The sequence below is a fragment of the Lissotriton helveticus genome, chromosome 3_1 (genome assembly GCF_964261635.1).
Source record: "Lissotriton helveticus chromosome 3_1, aLisHel1.1, whole genome shotgun sequence".
NCBI lineage: Eukaryota > Metazoa > Chordata > Amphibia > Caudata > Salamandridae > Lissotriton > Lissotriton helveticus.
Genome location: NC_136061.1, coordinates 1,287,659,935 through 1,287,679,596, shown reverse-complemented (window position 1 = coordinate 1,287,679,596; position 19,662 = coordinate 1,287,659,935). Strand labels below are relative to the sequence as shown.

Sequence of the window (19,662 nt, the reverse complement as noted above, 5' to 3'; positions counted from 1 at the left end):
CTAAGCCAATCCCAATCATCTTTAAATGTATCTCACTAACTCATGAAGCTTGCCTCATATCGAAAGATGCCACTTGCAGTCTCCATTCTATATACATTTTTTTTACATAACCTGCTTAAAAAACAGTGGTTCATCAGAGTTGTATAGTTAACTTTGTTGATCTCCACCCGAAGAGATCTCCACCCACTGGACAAATCTCCTAGGCTCTGTGTGGCATGAAATCTACCATATTAGGTTAAGTTGTGCAAGATAATGTTTAAGATCTCTTTGTTTCCGGTTAGTTGTGCCAAGTGATGCAAGCACGATTGCTTAGCTTTCATACACATGCTGCAATGTAATGCTATTCACAATTTAGCAAATTGAAAAGGACATACTGCTAATCACTCATCTTAAAAACCAATATCTTTTTTTTAACCTTAGGTGCATGATTGACAACAGGGTGACGCGGGTGGCATGGCTGAACCGCAGTACCATACTCTACACTGGCAAAGATAAATGGTCCATCGATCACCGGGTGCTGCTCGTCGCCAACACCAAGTCTGAGTTCAGCATTCAGATACAAAATGTGTCTGTATATGATGAAGGACCATACACCTGCTCCGTGCAAACAGACAATCATCCCAAGACTTCTCGTGTGCACCTTATCGTTCAAGGTAAGTTGAGTTGCCTTTGGTGACAGAGTAAGCATATTCATTGTTTTATAGCAGAGAAGATGTTCAGTATGAGGTCCAATTTAAAATGAGTATGGATTTCACCATTGTAAATAACAATAGATCAATCCAAACAGCAATTATTAACCCCTTTTCTGCAGCGGACGGCCCCCGTCCGTCCGACGTCATGGTGGGCGTGTGCGTCGGATGGCCGGGAGCCGTCCGATCTACGCAAGCGTGGAATTTCCCCGCACTGTGGGGAAATTCAGGCCTCGGTCAAGGGGCCAAAGGGCTCTAAGATATCCTGGTATAGCCAGAGATGCGGGGAGAGGACTAAAAGGCTGAAAATGTGGAGATTCCCATATAACTGCATCTGCACCCGCCTTACAGACTCTGGCCTGTTGGAAAACTTGTGAGTTCATCAGTTTACTGGATTGCCACAGGGGCACTGTAAATCTATACAGCAGACCAGCAATGCTAACTACCTCTGCTAGCCGGTAAGCCCCTTATCAAATCTGTAATATTACCTCAACACATCAAGTTCATCACTTCAACAATCAAAGTTCAAAAGGAATACAAATGTATATAGTTTTTAAAATATTTATCTCTATCTGTAAATAAATAGAGAAAAATAAATAAAGAAGTAAAAAATAGTGAAGGAGGTGATCCAGTTCACACAAAACTATAGGTAGAAAGAAGGTTATAGGGAGTAGTAGTATTTGTATTGAAACATTTATACAGTGCTGGCTACTCCTTTGTGAGGCACTGAAGCAATTGGCTACATGGGTGGCATGCTACAATATGTTAGGTGTGTGAGTGAAATGGTGTTGTCTTTGTTTTTGATCCTGTGTACAAAATATTTCTGTGTCTTGTATGATGACTAGAATGTGTGGTTAGCGTGTTATTGAACACAGCAAATATCATCTCATATCCGATTGTCATTGTGAGATACATAGAAGAGGTCATAATATGTTGCTAATTTGGGTGTGTAGTGGTGGATTAATCTAGAGACCTCAGATTGTCCAGCAGTATGTGGCCAGTCTTCTTCAGTTATTTATTCCATTCCTGTTCAGTTAGTGGTGGTCGGTTTATGGGCTGGTTCAGTAATGGATGAGGGACAAGACCCATATCAGATATGTCCTATGCAAGTGTAAGAGGATTAAGCAGAATGAGGGAGTTACTATGCTGCCTTTATGGACTTCAATCAGCTGCACACTGCTAAGTGTTGTGGTATTGCTTAAGTGTGAGCCAAAAGGATTATATGTAAATTAATATTACTTTCTAATACTCAAAATACCCCTAGGTCTGCTCATTATAACTTACTTCGAAAGAAGTGTGCTGACGAACTGGTTCATATCTTTGGGCTGTAAACTGTAGATTGAACTTTAAGCTGCAACTATAATTCTGGTTTCTCCCAGGGTTGTGGGATGATGTAGTTATCTTGGAATACCCATGTTTTCAACTCTCTTCTAAAGTGCACATGCTCCTGAATGTTTCAAATCTTGCCTTCTGTCAATTTTCAGAAGTGCTGTCTTGGACTGAAAGCCAGTGCCACGCTCCTTTTAAGTACTGTCTACAACAGGACAACAACAACAAAGACATAATATGGAGACAAAGCGTCACTTCAAAACATCAAAAAAGAGAACTTTTGCATAAAATATGGAATGACATGACCTAAATACCATATTTCCCAAAAGGGAAAGGAAGAAAGGCAATCCTCCTTTACGCTTGCTGCCTCGAAATAATGCAGAAACACTGTGTGAATGATATAATATGCACCTGATGCTGTTGTGCAACAAAAATAAATCATGCTCCAATAATACCTATGCCATTAGAGACGTTTCCCCTCATAAATATCATCAAATAAAATCCATGTCCATGTCTATCAAAGTAGTTTGTGCACAGCTGGAATGTTTTTTAGGACGTCCCAAAAGTGAATGCTGGCCGAGTTTCAAGACTTATTGGAACAGGGCAGTTTGCCCAGTCATAATCACTTGTTCCAGGTAGGCATTAACAGTAGAAAGTTTAAAACTTGTATGATAGAACCGAACAGGATTGGATTTCAACAAAGTTAGTCAGCAACAGTACAGACAAGACCCACACAAAATGATATCTAGTTGGCAGTCCTTCCTGGAGTTGGTCTACCTTACTGGTAATGCAGAGAATTGCACCAAAAGACTCCTGAAGGAGAGTTAAAGAGTGTCAAAGGGTTTCCACCTACTAATAGCCAAAATAAAAAAATAAAATGGGAAAACAAAATCCGAAGAAAATGGGGGAAATATGTGGTTGAAAGAAGAGAAGTAACATGTGTGAAAGAGGGTTAATCGCTAATAGGAAATAAATGGAAAATAAAAAAGAGCATGAAAAGGTGAATTACATATGGGGAAAGAGGGGGAGAACTTGAAATGTTAAAATAAATAGACAAAGAAAAAACAGAAATTAAGATATTTATTTTTCTATTTGTTTTTGTGCCATGTTTCTATAAAAAAGGCATAGTGGTAGGGTGTCTGATTAATAATTACAAACAATTAATAAATCTTCACTTTTAGTGTTGTAGAACATTGTACTTTTTCAAAGGTAACTTGTGAGACACAACCCCTAGGAAGTAGAAAAGCAGGCAGCAGATACCAAAAAGGGAAACATGCCTCATCAGCTATGCACAGAAGCACATAGCTACAGCGCACAGGGGTCAACATCCTAAGGATTTGTGGTGCCCCAGGCAATATATATTTTGGGGCAACATCATTAGAACGACTTTAAAAGTATTACCCCTTTTCAGCTCATTTAGGCCTATGTGGTACCAAAAATATTTGAAATATATGTCACAACTTCTGAAATGGGTACACACAAAAGCAGCCAAAAGGTCAAGCTGCTTGGTTTCTGCCAGCCAAATAAAACCAATTGAAATCTTGAACAAACCTTGATAAAGCCATTTTATTTTGAGTTTGCATGTAGATTTAGACTTTTTTACTTGCAAAAATACATCTTATAGGGAATTCAGATTCTAATCAGCTTGTTACTACAATTTTGGGGAAATTATGCTAGGGAAGATTTGTTAGATGTTTATTGGGCTAGAGCATAATGTTGAAATAAGACATATGTATATAGCACTTTATATTGTAGCGTTAGTGGACAAATAGTTGTAATCAAAGATATATCCTCCTTCACTACTGGTGTTTTTTCTGCAAGAGTGAAAATGAAAGTATTTCCCTGAGAATGTATACCATCACGTTGGTTAAAATACAATACTATTCTCCTCATTTTTCTTCCCCTGCCTTATCACTTTTTTCTCTTTACATGTATGCGCTTCTTGGCTAGACAACTATCAGTGACCCTGCTGAGTAAAAGAAATAGGCTGGACAGGGTAGCAGTAGAAGGTGGTAGAGAGATGATGTAGAAAGATATGTGAGTTAGGGAGAGAAGTAAAGTAACTAGAGACAGGTTATGTATCAAGAAGGGAAGATAAAGAGAGTTAGAAGTGGAAGATGTAGGTAGAGAAAGAGAAGCAGGAAATAGGTCGTTTTAAAGTGTGGTAGAGAGGTACAGAGAGAAACTGATGGGGATAACTATATGTAGAGAGAGGCGGAGGAGTACAGTATTCGAAGGGGTGATATATAGAGATAGTAAATGTAGAAAAAGGGGTAAATTAGAGCGGTAAAAGCTGTGGGTGGTAGAAGTAGGGATAGAGACTTGATGAAATCAAAGAGATGCAAGGCAAAGAGAGATACAAATCAGCAGATGTGTTGGGAAACGGGCCCAGTAATGAGAGTAGGTGGGATGAGAGAAATGGGTGAAGAGTAGAAAGAGAAATGTGGGGTAGAGCAAAAAGAGGACGTTGACAGAAATACAGGAAACAGAGAAAGAGAGTGGCATGTTTCGCAAAGGTAAAGAGTTATGAGAGCAGGAGATTGTGACCCACTCCTAAACGGTCGCTCCCCCACGCTCCCAGAATCTACAAGCTCTTCGCGCTGCCACGCGCAATTGCACTCTGCTGACACTCACTCCTTAACGGACCCGGTATCGTCTTATGGGATAACTTTAATTGCTAGCGCTTTGTGTGATAACTTCAATTGCTAGCGCTTTCTGTGATAAATGTAATAGCTAGCGCTTTTTGTGATACTGTAACTGCTAGCGCTTTCTGTGACACTGTATTTGCTAGCGCTTTTTGTGATACTGTAATTGCTAGCGCTTTTTGTGTTAACTGCAACTGCTAGCGCTTTTTACCTGTTACCATAGCTTCACCTTAGGAATAATCATTTCTTCACATTGAGCGTTTTTTCTACATAGTGCCGCACTCTCTGCCCTGCTCTCAGCGCGACACTGCTGAGGCTTATTTGTATGTTTGAACTTTGGTTTCACACTCGGTGCCATTGGACATTTGCTGCCCCTGTCTCCCTTTCCCTTTGACCCTCCATTTTGTTGTTGTGGTTTTCCCCTGGCCCGCCCCTCCTCCCCGCTACCGCCTCCCTGCTGCCCCTCCCACGCTCCGCCCCCTCCACTAACCATTTATGATTGATGCCCCAACGCGCAGCGTCCACGCGCTGCGGCCGCGCCGAAGGTGCGCCAAAGGTAAGCCCGTCTACGCCCGTCCGCGCCAAGACCGCGCCCAGCGCCAGACCCCCTGGCCCCCGCACCACCCACCCCACCCGCATTACATACGACGCCTCCACCCTCTTAGCCCTAAACCCCGGCCGACTCCCCAACTGCGCCCAAGCCGCTCCTGGACACACCCATGGACCCTTCACATGCAACTCCTGCAAGTATGACAGCACCAAGACCAACTCCTCATCCACTAACACCAAACAGAGATCCGACACCAACCACCTAAAATGCATCCTGCTCAACACCCGCTCAGTCCACAGACACGCCATCGACCTCTGGAATCTACTAGACACCATCTCCCTGGACGTCGCCTTCCTAACAGAAACATGGATGAACGCATCCTCAGCCCCAGACATCACCATTGCCATCCCGGAAGGCTACAAGATCATCCGAAAAGACCGCACCTTCCAAACAGGAGGAGGCATCGCTATCGTCCATAAGAACTCCATCCGCATCTCAACCAGCTCAGACGTCAACCTCGCTAGCGCCGAACACCTTCACTTCCAGATCCACACCGACCCCAAGACCACACTCAGAGGTACCCTCCTCTACAGGCCACCAGGTCCCCGTGCACAATTTAGTGAAGACATCACTGACTTTATCACCCCACACGCCCTCCCCTCCGAGGACTACATTCTATTGGGAGACCTCAATTTTCACCTGGAAAAGAGCAACGACAGCAACGCCACCACCCTTCTGGACAATCTCGCCAACCTCGGACTCAAACAACTTGTCAACACCCCCACTCACTACGCAGGTCACACACTTGACCCTATCTTCACCTCCAGCAAACATATCTCCTTCAGTCACACCACAGTTCTCCATTGGACGGACCACAGCTGCGTTCACTTTATCTACAAAAAGACCACAACCCACAACCATCCCCAACCTACTTTGCGAAGAAACTGGAACAAAATCACCATCGACCAGATATCCTCATCGCTCCTTCAAAACCCCCCTGCCCACTCCTCGAACCCCAACCAAGCAGCCATTAACCTTACTCAATGGCTAACCAACAGCGCCGACAACCTAGCACCTTTGAAAAAACGTCAAATCAAACTAGGCAGCAAAAACGCCCCCTGGTTCAACAATGATCTTAAGAAATCCAAGAAACTCTGTCGCTCCCTTGAGAAAGCCTGGAAAAAAGACCCAAACACCAGCACCAGAGACGCCTTCAAAAACGCTACCCGCATACACCACCAACTGATCCGGACTGCCAAGAAAGCCGCATTCAAAGACCGACTAGACAACAACGCCCACAACAGCAAGGAATTATTCAACATCGTCAAAGAGTTTACCAACCCTACTGCCAACTCCAACGACATCACTCCCTCTCAAACCCTTTGCGACTCCCTAGCCTCGTTCTTCCACGACAAAATCGCTGACATCCACAACAGCTTCGACAACCAACACGGAGACCAACCCACCCAACCTTCTGCCGTACCTTCACCCCCCTTGAACATCCTTAATGACTGGAACCCAATCTCCACTGAGGACACCATTCGCCTGATGAACTCCATCCACTCAGGATCCCCCACTGACCCATGCCCTCACCACATCTTCAACACAGCAGACTCCATCATAGCACCACACCTCCGAGACGTCATCAACTGCTCCCTCAACTCCGCCACCTTCCCGGAAAGCTGGAAACACGCCGAACTCAGCGCCCTTCTGAAAAAACCCACAGCTGACCCCACCGAACTCAAAAACTACCGCCCCATCTCGCTCCTTCCATTCCCGGCCAAAGTCATCGAGAAAGCTGTCAACAACCAGCTCGCCGCCTTCCTCGAAACCAACAAATCCCTCGACTCCTCACAGTCCGGCTTCCGAGCAAAACACAGCACTGAGACCGCACTCATCGCAGCAACAGATGACATTCGAACTCTACTGGACAATGGAGACACAGTCGCCCTCATCCTCCTCGACCTCTCCGCAGCCTTCGACACAGTCTGTCATAGCACCCTGTTACAACGCCTCAGAAACATCGGAATCCAAGGAAAAGCACTGGAATGGATCACCTCGTTCCTTGCCGGAAGAACTCAGAGAGTCCGCCTCCCACCATTCAAGTCAGAGGCCACTGAAGTAATTTGCGGCGTTCCACAAGGATCTTCACTCAGCCCCACCCTCTTCAACGTATACATGAGCCCCCTCGCGGCCATCGCGCGCCAACACAACCTCAACATCATCTCCTACGCTGATGACACTCAACTGATCCTCTCACTCACCAATGACCCTAACACCGCCAAAACCAACCTACATGAAGGAATGAAAGAAGTTGCCGAGTGGATGAAGCACAGCCGTCTGAAACTGAATTCAGACAAAACAGAAGTCCTTATCTTAGGTACCTCCCCCTCCGCCTGGGACGACTCCTGGTGGCCAGAGGCCCTTGGAAAAGCACCCATCCCAACGGACCACGCACGGAACCTGGGCGTCATCCTGGACTCCTCACTCTCGATGACCAGACAAGTCAACGCCGTTTCATCATCTTGCTTCAACATTCTTCGCATGCTCAAAAAAACATTCCGCTGGATCCCCACCGAAACTAGAAAAACGGTCACCCACGCACTGGTTACAAGCCGCCTGGACTACGGAAACACCCTATACGCCGGTACCACCGCAAAACTTCAGAAAAAACTCCAAAGCATCCAGAACGCATCAGCCAGACTCATACAAGACATCCCGCGTAAAGACCACATTTCTGGTCACCTGAAAAACCTCCACTGGCTCCCCGTCAATAAGAGGATAACATTCCGCCTCCTAACCCACGCACACAAAGCACTCTACGAACTTGGACCCGAATGCCTTAACACACGACTTTCCTTCTACACCCCCCCCGCCAGCTTCGCTCTTCCAATCAAGCCCTTGCTGCTGTACCACGCATCAACAAAACCACCATGGGAGGAAGATCCTTCTCCTACCTGGCGGCTAAAACCTGGAACTCACTTCCCATTCACCTTCGCCTCACTCAGAACCACCTAGCATTCAGAAAGCAACTTAAAACCTGGATATTCGACAAGTAATTCCCCACCCCTCTTCAAGCGCCTTGAGACCCTCTGGGTATGTAGCGCGCTATATAAATTATTTGACTTTGACTTTGACTTTGAGGTAGACAGGTCTATAAAGAAAGAGGTTGAAAGAGAAAGTTGAGGTGGATGGAATGAGTTGAAATGGAGAAGGAGGCCCAGAGAGAGGTATGCATACGAGAGAGAAAGACACAAAGATGGGCGAGTTCCTGAGCTAGAAAACTGGGTAGTTGTAGGGAAACAGAGGAGTAGGATATTTAGAGGGGTGAAGGAAAGGGAGTAGACATCAAACAAGAGAAAGGGGAGGTGGGGAGGTGATGTAGTGAACTTGTGCTAAGGTACATAGGGAGGTTACATAGTGAGAGAAAATGGTGGAGTGGAAGAAGGTGAGGTAGTGAGGGAGATGTGAAGTAGAGAGGGAAATGAGACATGGAAAAAGAGAAAGAGAGGCTAGGTAAAGATAGAGATGAGGTTGTGTGGGAAGTGAAGTAGATGGAGGAGAGATGCAGGGCGGTCAGATGGAAAGAGATCAGTGAGTTTTAGAGAAAGGGATGCAGTAGTTAGAGAGAAAGGATCAAGAGTGATATAGATGCAGGTTTAGAGAGATTAAATAGGTTGGTAAATTCATGAGAAAGAATTAGAGGAAGTTGAAGGCGATTGAGGTATTTTTGGCAGAGAGAGGTGAAGTAGACAAAGGAGATGAAGAGAGAACTTAGAGAGTGAGAGAATGAAGGTGCAAAGAGGGAGTTGTTAACAGAGAGCATTAAGGTAGAAGAGGAGAAGTGAGATAAGAAGAGACAAATGATACTGAAAGTTTATTTTTTAACTTAATTGACATGGTTCAGGTGTGTGTGTTCTGTCTAGCATACAGTTTGCACTAGAAGCATAATCTTCCCTTAAAAATATCATACACTTACACTATTCGAAAACATGGAGGAGAGATGCAGGGCGGTCAGATGGAAAGAGATCAGTGAGTTTTAGAGAAAGGGATGCAGTAGTTAGAGAGAAAGGATCAAGAGTGATATAGATGCAGGTTTAGAGAGATTGATAGGTTGGTAAATTCATGAGAAAGAATTAGAGGAAGTTGAAGGCGATTGAGGTATTTTTGGCAGAGAGAGGTGAAGTAGACAAAGGAGATGAAGAGAGAACTTAGAGAGTGAGAGAATGAAGGTGCAAAGAGGGAGTTGTTAACAGAGAGCATTAAGGTAGAAGAGGAGAAGTGAGATAAGAAGAGACAAATGATACTGAAAGTTTATTTTTTAACTTAATTGACATGGTTCAGGTGTGTGTGTTCTGTCTAGCATACAGTTTGCACTAGAAGCATAATCTTCCCTTAAAAATATCATACACTTACACTATTCGAAAACATTCCACACATGGTATGTGCGCCGCACAGTGTAGCACATATGTAATGTGTGGAATGTCTATGTAAAATTATATGTAATTCAATTTAATGGTAAACAATACAAATCATAAATTAAAATGTGTTTTATTTCAAAGTGGTTTAACCTTATTTATATACATACAACATTACTTAAAAATGAATGCATTATTTTTAACAAATTCAATATATCACTTTCATAATTTCAATATTTAGTACAAATATGTATTTTTCAACTACAGGTGGGATTTCTTTAAATGTAAACTTCATAAAAATTATCTTATTGTTATTTAATACATATGCATTTAATACAATAGACATTCTAATTTAAAACTATGTTTATGCTATAAAAAGTTTTTTATTCTGCATTTAAAATATATAACATTAATTAACATTAATATGTAACACACGTATTTTTTTCTATTTTGTTTATTAACTTTAATAAACTTTTTTAAATTTTCTCTATAATTTGTTATACCGAGGTTTCGACCCCAGTGATGGAGATCTCTGCCTAGATGTGAAAAATTACAAGTAGTAACTTTACACAAGTAAATTCGGCTCCATCCCTAAATTCAAGAGGCACAGAGTTGCAAGCTTATACTTTTGAGTAACTATACTCTTGTATGATGAATATCCTTTAGTAATAAAGTTACTCTAAAGTAAATGTACACATATAGATTTACTCCTTTGTAAATGTACTTTTGTAAATAACCCTATAGTGTTTAAATCATTGTACTTTTGTGAGTGTGGTTGTATTAGCATGTCCCTCTCTAAACGCCTTAAGTTTTCCTAACCCTCTGATTGAGGAATACGCATTCTCCATTTTCCTGCCACTACCGCTTGTCCTTTACACAATTTTAACTAAAATATAGACCTATGTGTTCAGAGATCTCTGCCACTGTGGTGGAGTTCTCTGTACAGAAAAGATAAACTATGAGGTGGCAGAAGTCTCCAACTATAGGTTTGTAAATAACATTTTCATTGTACTATGAAATGCAGTTTGGGAAACAACTGTCCTGTGAGCTACTCTGAGGACAAGCATGTTATTATTGCTGCATTCAGGACAGTCACTTACATTCTAGTTTTCAAATCTAATATAAGAACTTCCCATGGACCTCTTCTATTCTTTAGCCTTAGAGCCTTAGAGCCTGATGTAGCAGGTTCTACCGGCCATTAAATACCCGCTCCAGCGTTAAAGGCCTGAACCAAATGTGAGGGCCTTTAAAAAGGGAGCGGGCCATTAAAGGCCGATAGAGCCTGCTGCGGAGGGTTCTAAGGCTATTACACATTTTGCCCCTAGATGGCAGAATGTTTGTATTTGTAAAAACAAAAGCCTCTCTGAGCCAAGGGGGTTTAAATCCCCTCAGGCTCCGAGAGGCCGTTGTTCCCAGCAACAGCTGTGAAATGAAAAAAATATTGGAAAGTTGCTCTCTTTGCTTCTACCAGCCATTAGAAGCCCAATTGTCTTCAATGAAGTGCTCAACATTACGATGTTCTAATAATGTTTACTTCTATGCGATGCAGTCCCTCTACATTGAGCCACCCAGACCCTACCAGAGTCCTTCAGGCTTGAAAATCCTGGACAGCAGAAGTTAGGAGACTCGTTAATCGCTATAATCCCCAGCCACTGCCCACTTTTGAAGTCCAACCCCCTTTTCACAATGATTTCATTCTGTTCTGCTACTATTCCCAAAGAAAGTAATTCTGACACTGGGTCTGCCCATGACAAAATTTAGAAAATAATTAATAGTGAGAAGGTTTTATTTTTTATGACAAAATGTCTGTCTATACAGCATCTGGGTAATTTAGACCCCTTCAAACTTTCCTGGGCTAGTATGAGCCGCAGAACAATAGAGATCTTTGTGGGATGATTATCCAAATGCGTGCTTTGTAGCACACTGTGTGGCAGGAGACTAGTGATGTAGCTGTCAAAAAAGGTTAATGCTAAAGCATGCATCTCAGTAGATCCCTATACCGTCCACGTTAAAGAAACTGTTGCTCATGTTCAAAACACTGCTGGTTGTGTTCAGATTTATAGTTTCATGCTTCAAAATTTAACCAAACGGTCGCTAAAGTTAAAAAACAATGAAGCTTGTGTTCAAAATTGCCTGAATGGTACATGTCATGTCTACCCAAAATTACCCAATGTAGCATAATGACGTAATCTCAGTAATTTTGCCTGAATATAGTAATGCAAAATTACCAGAATTGTGCCAATTATGCTGGCATAATTAATATTTTGCCCATGCCTAAAAATAATGCTGACTTAAAACAGGTGAGTTATTAATAGGTTACATGCCTCATTGACTGCCTAGCCCTAGACTAAGATCTTCGGGACGAAAGCGTTTAAGTTTTTAGTCAAAAAGTCTTTATAGCAGACTTGTCCATAGCACAGGAAACAAAGCCTGAGTTAGAAAACAATATAAGCAATGGCAAATCCAGCAGGTATGGTGCTGGCTGCCATCCTTTTGCCTATGTCAATTCTTGTTTTGTTTTATTCAGATTCTTGGTCAACTTTATTTTTGGGGAAGCTGCTGACTTCTCAATGCAAAAAGGTTAGCTATAGGTTAAAAAAATACATTTAGGCAGTGGCAGCTGGTACTTTAGCAGGAAGAGGGCAGTTGGGATACACACTCCCAATGAACATTCACTCACATCAATACATTCACACACATACACTTGCACACACACACACACACACACCAATTCACAACTCACTACCAAATATTCATACATACACACACGCATACATGCGCAAAACATTAATTAAAAAAAAATTACACTTACCTGCAGCTCTGCCTCGGAGGTCCTAGGAGGGTTGGGACTGATGCATTCCCATCAGCCAATGAGGGACGTCAGTAGTCCCTCCCTCATCACAGAGTGAGATGGGATCAGAGGGATTTGGGGACCCCACCTCACTCTGTGAGGAGGTGTCAGTGATTGACACTCGGCCCTGAGCACTTCATGGCTTAAAACTGAAGCACTGAGGTCTGAAGCAATCAGTGACACTCTCCCTCATTATGAGGGGGAAGGCCTCAAGGTGCTTTGGCAGGCTCAAGAGGTCACGCCAATAGGAACTGTGACATCTTCAGCCTGCCAAAGTTCAGCTCAGCTCAGGAGCCTGCACATTTATCACTTGTCTCACTACTGTCTGCCTGACCTGAAAATAAAGAGTGACTTACAGGCTGACTTTTCCTCAGCCTGATAGACACTCTTCTTGATGGACAAAAGGTGAGGGGGCATGGACCCTCAGCCCCTATGGATGGGCCGCAGCTGGTTTTAAGTCTTTAAGGCATAGTTCACAACACTTATGTGAACTGCTTTTGAGTGAATGTGTCCCTTGTGTAGTCAATGACTCATGTAGGCTGGCCCATTGACCCACTCTGTATGAGGTAGTCAGGGAAAGAAAAATGTGACTGACACAGCAACGGACTAATGGTGGACTGGCTGAAAGCCCCTGTTAGTATATTATACATACTGTTTTAGTAAAATGAACAGGTTTAGGCTAAAGCAAGGATAACATGTAAAAGCAGAATGCTTTCCTCTCATACTTTCCATCTGCTGGCATTTATACTCATCAGTATTTTCTTCTCAATCCGTTCCTCCACTATGTACTTAACTCTCTCAGTCATCCTTCCAGCCGCCAATGACTACATAGATCACATTTGGTGTCGTTTTCATCTTTAAATTCATAATGATGAAGCCCCGTCTGGAATGCGAGATTATGGGCTACATCAGATAAACTGGGTCCAGACGTAGTAGACACTTTTCCAGGTGGTTGGATTTGAGAACATTCACAGTCTCATACAAACATTCCACGGTCTTTCTCTCGCGTGAAATCAGTAGGTGTTTCCCTATAGATCAGTATGTATCTATTAATCGGCCAGTGATGCTATGTGCGTGGCATTGTCTCGAGTGATTTGTTTTTGTCTTTGTAGATTAAGCAGGTCGCTGGCAAGGATTTTCACACTGCTACTTTGCGCTTGTTACCTCCTTATCCCCCCCAAAAAGGCACTTTTGAGTCCATTTGTTGCACTGAGGAACAATTTTGTGGCCTCTTGTCCTGGCTTTCTAAGTTAGCTTACCCTTAAATGCGGGGCTGACACTGAAGTGAGGCAAATCTCCCACTTACCTTGGTTAGAAATTAGAATCCAAACCACGTTCCCCTCTCCAAGAGCTCATCTTTGGGACATGATTTCTTTTTTTTTTTTTGCTGCCTCCAGTGTTTTTCCTCTTCAGGGCTGAAAAAGCATTCCACCTCGCACATTTTATAACACGATGGAAATTAGCAAATAAACGATCGTTGCTATGCCACCAAGATTTTCTCATCGCAACAGACTTGAAAATAGACCAAATTACACCATTATTTCTGATTGTTTAAAAAAGGAGAATCCTTTTTAAATGGTTCTGTATTTCCAGTTGCATTTGTAAAGTATTCCTTCATATTTTTACTTCCATCCTGGAAAGTTTGTGTATGTTTTAACCCTCTCGCAACCTTGTATAGGTGTCTTTTTGTTTATCTTTACTCCTGTCTCTGAGTCTGTCCACTTATATTTGCATGTATCTTTTCATACATGTGTGCCTCTATCAGGTTGTTTCTGTGAATAAGAGTTTGCAAATCTTTTTTTCGTGAACGTGGCTGGAAACATGTATTTGTTTATGTATACCAACCTATCTCGAGTGAATTACACCCGACCACTGTGCACTGTTGCGAATCTCTTTTAGTTTATTTTTTCAAAACTTCATCATTTTCAGTTTCAAAAGTAAATTTCAAATTTCATCAACATAACTTATCAATTCAATACATTGAAAACAACATTCATCGTTTGTTACAATTCTTTGCTCTTTGATGTTTAAGACTGTAGAGTTATACAGTGAACGAAACATAACATATCATCCTTGCGATATTCATTGAGATGCCCGATGCATTTCGAGCCTAATGGGGCTCTTCCTCCGGGGCCTGAAATCTCAAAGTTTAGGAAGCCCGAACGGTTTCTCTCATACGGTTCTCTCATTTGAAATAATTGTGGAACAATGCACCCTCCACACATCAGTCAGCAGAGTAGTAAATCGGATAACTCAAAAACTTAATATTCCAGCGCCGCTTTGGCGTGTACACTCTTGATGTGGAGACTTTTTATTCCTTGTGATAGTTGATGCAGTGAACTCGTACTGCAGACCGATCCTACGTTAAAAGACGGTCTGGCGGAACGTTAATCAGCAGGAGCGAGCATTGCCGAGTTAAACCACAAGACAAAAGCTAGAAACAATGAAGGCGGCGGAGTAATTCATTTACGAAGACGCGCCGAAACACAGCAATATGATATAACTACGGCACACACAAAAGGGTGGTTCCCCCAGACCGTCTTTTAACGTAGGATCGGTCTGCAGTACGAGTTCACTGCATCAACTATCACAAGGAATAAAAAGTCTCCACATCAAGAGTGTACACGCCAAAGCGGCGCTGGAATATTAAGTTTTTGAGTTATCCGATTTACTACTCTCCTGACTGATGTGTGGAGGGTGCATTGTTCCACAATTATTTCAAATGAGAGAACCGTATGAGAGAAACCGTTCAGGCTTCCTAAACTTTGAGATTTCAGGCCCCGGAGGAAGAGCCCCATTAGGCTCGAAATGCATCGGGCATCTCAATGAATAACGCAAGGATGATATGTTATGTTTCGTTCACTGTATAACTCTACAGTCTTAAACATCAAAGAGCAAAGAATTGTAACAAACGATGAATGTTGTTTTCAATGTATTGAATTGATAAGTTATGTTGATGAAATTTGAAATTTACTTTTGAAACTGAAAATGATGAAGTTTTGAAAAAATAAACTAAAAGAGATTCACAACAGTGCACAGTGGTCGGGTGTAATTCACTCGAGATAGGTTGGTTCTAGTGTTGGCTTGTGAGGACAAACGGGCTACCACTGTTGCACGCGTAGATAAGTTATATATAAAACATTTAACTTGAAAACGTTAAAAGAGGTGTGCTTCTCCCCCCTAAATTCATTTGTTTATGTATAACCATAGGGGTTATACTTGTGCTAAAGGTGATTACTACGATGTGCGAGTCGATCATTGTTCAAATGTGTGACGTAGCAGTATGTTTCTCTGTACTGTGCTCTCTGTACATTAGCACAGTGTCTTTTGTGTACAGTCACGTGGTCGTTTATCGTTGGGTGTTTCTTTCAGTTTGTAGTTTTGTACGACATTTGGAAGCTGTGTCTCTCTTTTTCGTTGTGTCCACCTACAGCTGTAGACAATTTCCTGCATTTGTGCTAGAACGTTCGCGAAATAACTACACTCCACACTGTTACTTGAAGCGTAAAAGGCCATTTTATTAGGACAAGGTTACAAACATTTAGACTTATTAACAATACATCAATGCAAGAAATATACGTTCCCATCCCATACCCACGCATTCTCCATTCTGTCTTCTCAAAACCATCTCACCTGTTTGACTCTTCCCCATTCACTCGATAACCTCCTTCCTTTCCCCATTCTCACCTTCACTTGCCCTCCAAGCATCCTCTGTTGACTTTGCCTTCATTGCTCATTGCCTCCCATGCCCCGCTATCAGTCACCTGTGTACCGTTCGCCCCCGAGGGGTGCACCCACCCGTATGTGACTCCCCACCCCTCCAAAGTACCGTAAAGTCTCTGCTCCGCGACCTGCCCTAAACTGGCACCCCCAGACCTAAAAAACCACCCCTAGCCCTTCGCTGAAAACCTGAAGGGTGGGTGGGTGGACAAAGTTTCTAAATCCTCCCGGTGGTGCTCAGGTGTCAGGAAGAGGCCGGATCTTGGTCTCCTGACACCTTATATGCCCTCCCAATCCCACCCCCTTCCTTTAACCCCTCTAGTCCCGCCCCACCTTGTCCTTCCGCTATAGCGCGAATACCCCGGGGGAAGACTGGTCTGCGATCTTCACTTCCCGCGGGGGCCGCATCGCGCAATGACTACACTCCACGCTGTTACTTGAAGCGTAAAATGCCATTTTATTAGGACAAGGTTGCAATCATTTAGACTTATTAACAGTACATCAATGCAAGAAATATATACGTTCCCATCCCATACCCACGCATTCTCCATTCTGCCTTTTTAAAACCATCTCACCTGTTTGACTCTTCCCCATTCACTCGATAACCTCCTTCCTTTCCCCATTCTCACCTTCACTTGCCCTCCAAGCATCCTCTGTTGACTTTTCCTTCATTGCTCATTGCCTCCTGTGCCCCGCTATCAGTCACCTATGTACCGTTCCCCCCCTCCCGAGGGGTGGATCTGCCCGTATGTGACTCCCCACCCCTCCAAAGTACTCCCCTCCAGGTAACCGCCCTACGGGGGTTCCCTGCCCCACCCTCCCCCCCACGGTCCTGGGCACCTTTCGCCTCCTGCCAGCCGACCCTGCGGCCCCGTAGTGGACGACCATCCACCACTTCACCCTGTGTCTTGTAGCAAAAGTACCATTCTTGGGACAAACAGTAATCGCGAAAGGTTCCCATCCAAAGCGGGCCCACGTGCCCTTCAGTCCTGTGCGCCTAAAAGCTGCCCCAGTCTGCAGCACCTGGTGAATGACCATCCACCTAAACATGCGTCCCATGCAAGTCAGGAACTTTTCCGAGACAAACCCCCACAAGGAAAGATGCTCTCAACGCGGTGATAGTCCATCACCCACCTGTACCTGCGTGCCGAGCAAACAAGTTACATACCATTGGGGCCACTCCCTGCCGTAAACGGCGCCCCCCAACGCGGTGAACGACCATCCACCACCTGGACCAATGCCCGAATAAACCAGCAACATGTCCGGGAAAATCATTTGACTGAAAAAACGGGCACCCCTCTCGCGGTGAACGGCCATCCACCACCTGGCCTGCATCCTGTGGAACCGGTAACCTTTCAGGGCCAATCCCTGTCTGCAAAAAAGGCGCCGCCCTCGCCGTGAACAACCAGTCACCCCCTGCACCTGGGTCCCATGAACATGCAACATTTGTCGGGCCCAATCCTTGACCAAGAGACAATTGCCCCCCTCGCGGCGAACGACCGTCCACCACTTATACCTGTGTCACATGGAAGCAAGCACCATCTGCGGGCATATTCCGGTCCACCACAAAGGTGCCCCCAATGCAGTGCCACCCATACACCACCCGGACCCGTGTCCCCAGCAAAACAAGCCACCTTTCTGGGCCAACCTATTGGTCACCTGAGGTGCCCCCCCTTTCGAGGGGAACGACGATCCACCCCTTATACCTGCGTTCCTTGTTAAACAATAGGATTTTTGACCACTCCTTGTCCGTAAAAAGGTGTCCCCCCCAATGCAGTGAACGACCATTCACCACCTGGGCCTGTATACTGTACACAGAACATTCTCGGGCCAATCTTCGTCCATGAGAGGTGCCCCCTGTGGATGACCATTCATCAACTGCACCTGTGTCCTAATGCAAGTGAGGAACAGTCCCCGGCCATTCTTGGACCGTGACAGGTGCCCCCCTTGAACAAGAACCCCCCCTTCCATTTCACCTCAAAACAGTCTCATCACCAGGGTGCCATGACCTGTACCTCCAAATCCATAACCCCCAACCCGTCCTCTACAAAGCACAATCCATGCGCGTGACCAGGTTGCCCCATGCTCCGTTCACTTGAACCATATCCCCGGCCAAGCATCCTAGGATAACGCCAGACCTGACATATCCCAGTAAACTTTTACCCCCGCATGTATCCTCCGATCGGGGCAACCTCGTATTTCATGCGACCCAATGTCAGCTGTACTGGCAACAAACACCCCCCCCCCAAATTTAATTAGACTAATTCCCCCATCATCTCACAGCCCGATGATTGTGGTCCCTGCCCAGTGATATCTGTACACCCGCCAGTGCGCCTCCTGTGCTACCCGAATGCCGGGAGTATGGCCAGCCCATCCAGGCGACTGCCCTGGCTCCCGCTCTACTTCCAGGTCCTATGGTAGAAAAAGAAACGTTAGTCCTGCAAGAAATGTATCGTGGTCCCCAACCCTCTTACGGCAGTCGTCCTAAACACATCTGAAAAATCCATACCCCAGTACCTACGTCGCCACAGACACCGTATTGTGCTCCTATCGCCCCACATCGCCATAGACACCGTACCGTACTCCCTTCCCCCCAGTCATCAGCCCCGCCCCTCCAGGACCCCCGTTTGACACCACCACTGTTACCGCCCGAGCACCCAAGAACCATACGCCTCAGCAAGGTAGCCCGCCCACAAAACACCCAGCCTACGCAGGAGGCCAATAAAGACCAGTAGAAATGCCTCTCCCCTTCGGTAAACAACGTCCCCCCTAACGTCCTTCACTCTCAATGCCCTGTTATTTTGACACACACACCCCTTGCCCCCGAACAAACTGTTACCAACAATGCCACTACACCCGGCCCCAACTTCCCAATGTCCGGGCACACCTCCGTCACATCTGTACCGCACCGCCGCTGCTCTGCTCGAAATGCATGTGCCCCAGTTTGGCACCCCCAACCGCCCGGCGCTACCCAACCTGTTCCTCACTACTGCCCGCTTATCTGCAGCTCCATCTGTACCATAAATTCCCGCCTCCAGAGCGTGCAGTACCAAACACCCATTTCAACTAAAAAACTTGTAGACTATATCATAACACAGCGGCACTATACCTCTACCACAGCGTTCTATCTTCCTGCCCCTCCTCAGCCATCCCCGCACAAAAACCCCACGTTACGCGTCCTTGTCAGATCATGCGCACTTGTCCGAACAATGGCCACCCCGAGCCTCCACCTGTACCCCTGCACACATGCCTCGGGCCTTCAGAATCTCCTTGTTCCCCCACCAAAAACTTTCACCCCACGAACCCCTTGCGTAGCACCGTCATACCCGTGTTCGCTGTCGTAGACTGTGCCTTCCATCCTGCCCCCCCGCTCCCAGGAAATTGCAATGCAACAAGTCCCGGATACGAAACCCTTGTACCCTCCGTAATAGCATGTCGCAACCGGCCCCCACCCTGGTGT

The 19,662-nt window shown here is 44.8% G+C and overlaps 1 protein-coding gene across 2 annotated transcripts in view; it reads left to right on the top strand.

Moving 5' to 3' along the window:
• The window catches only part of NTM (neurotrimin), a 1,138,588-nt gene that overhangs the window by 530,376 nt on the left and 588,550 nt on the right, over positions 1 to 19,662 (top strand). For both annotated transcript variants that reach the window (XM_078681941.1, XM_078681940.1), the window contains exon 2: positions 421 to 653. In XM_078681941.1, coding sequence (XP_078538067.1) covers positions 421 to 653 — 233 coding nt within the window. The remainder of the gene's footprint in view (positions 1 to 420; positions 654 to 19,662) is intronic.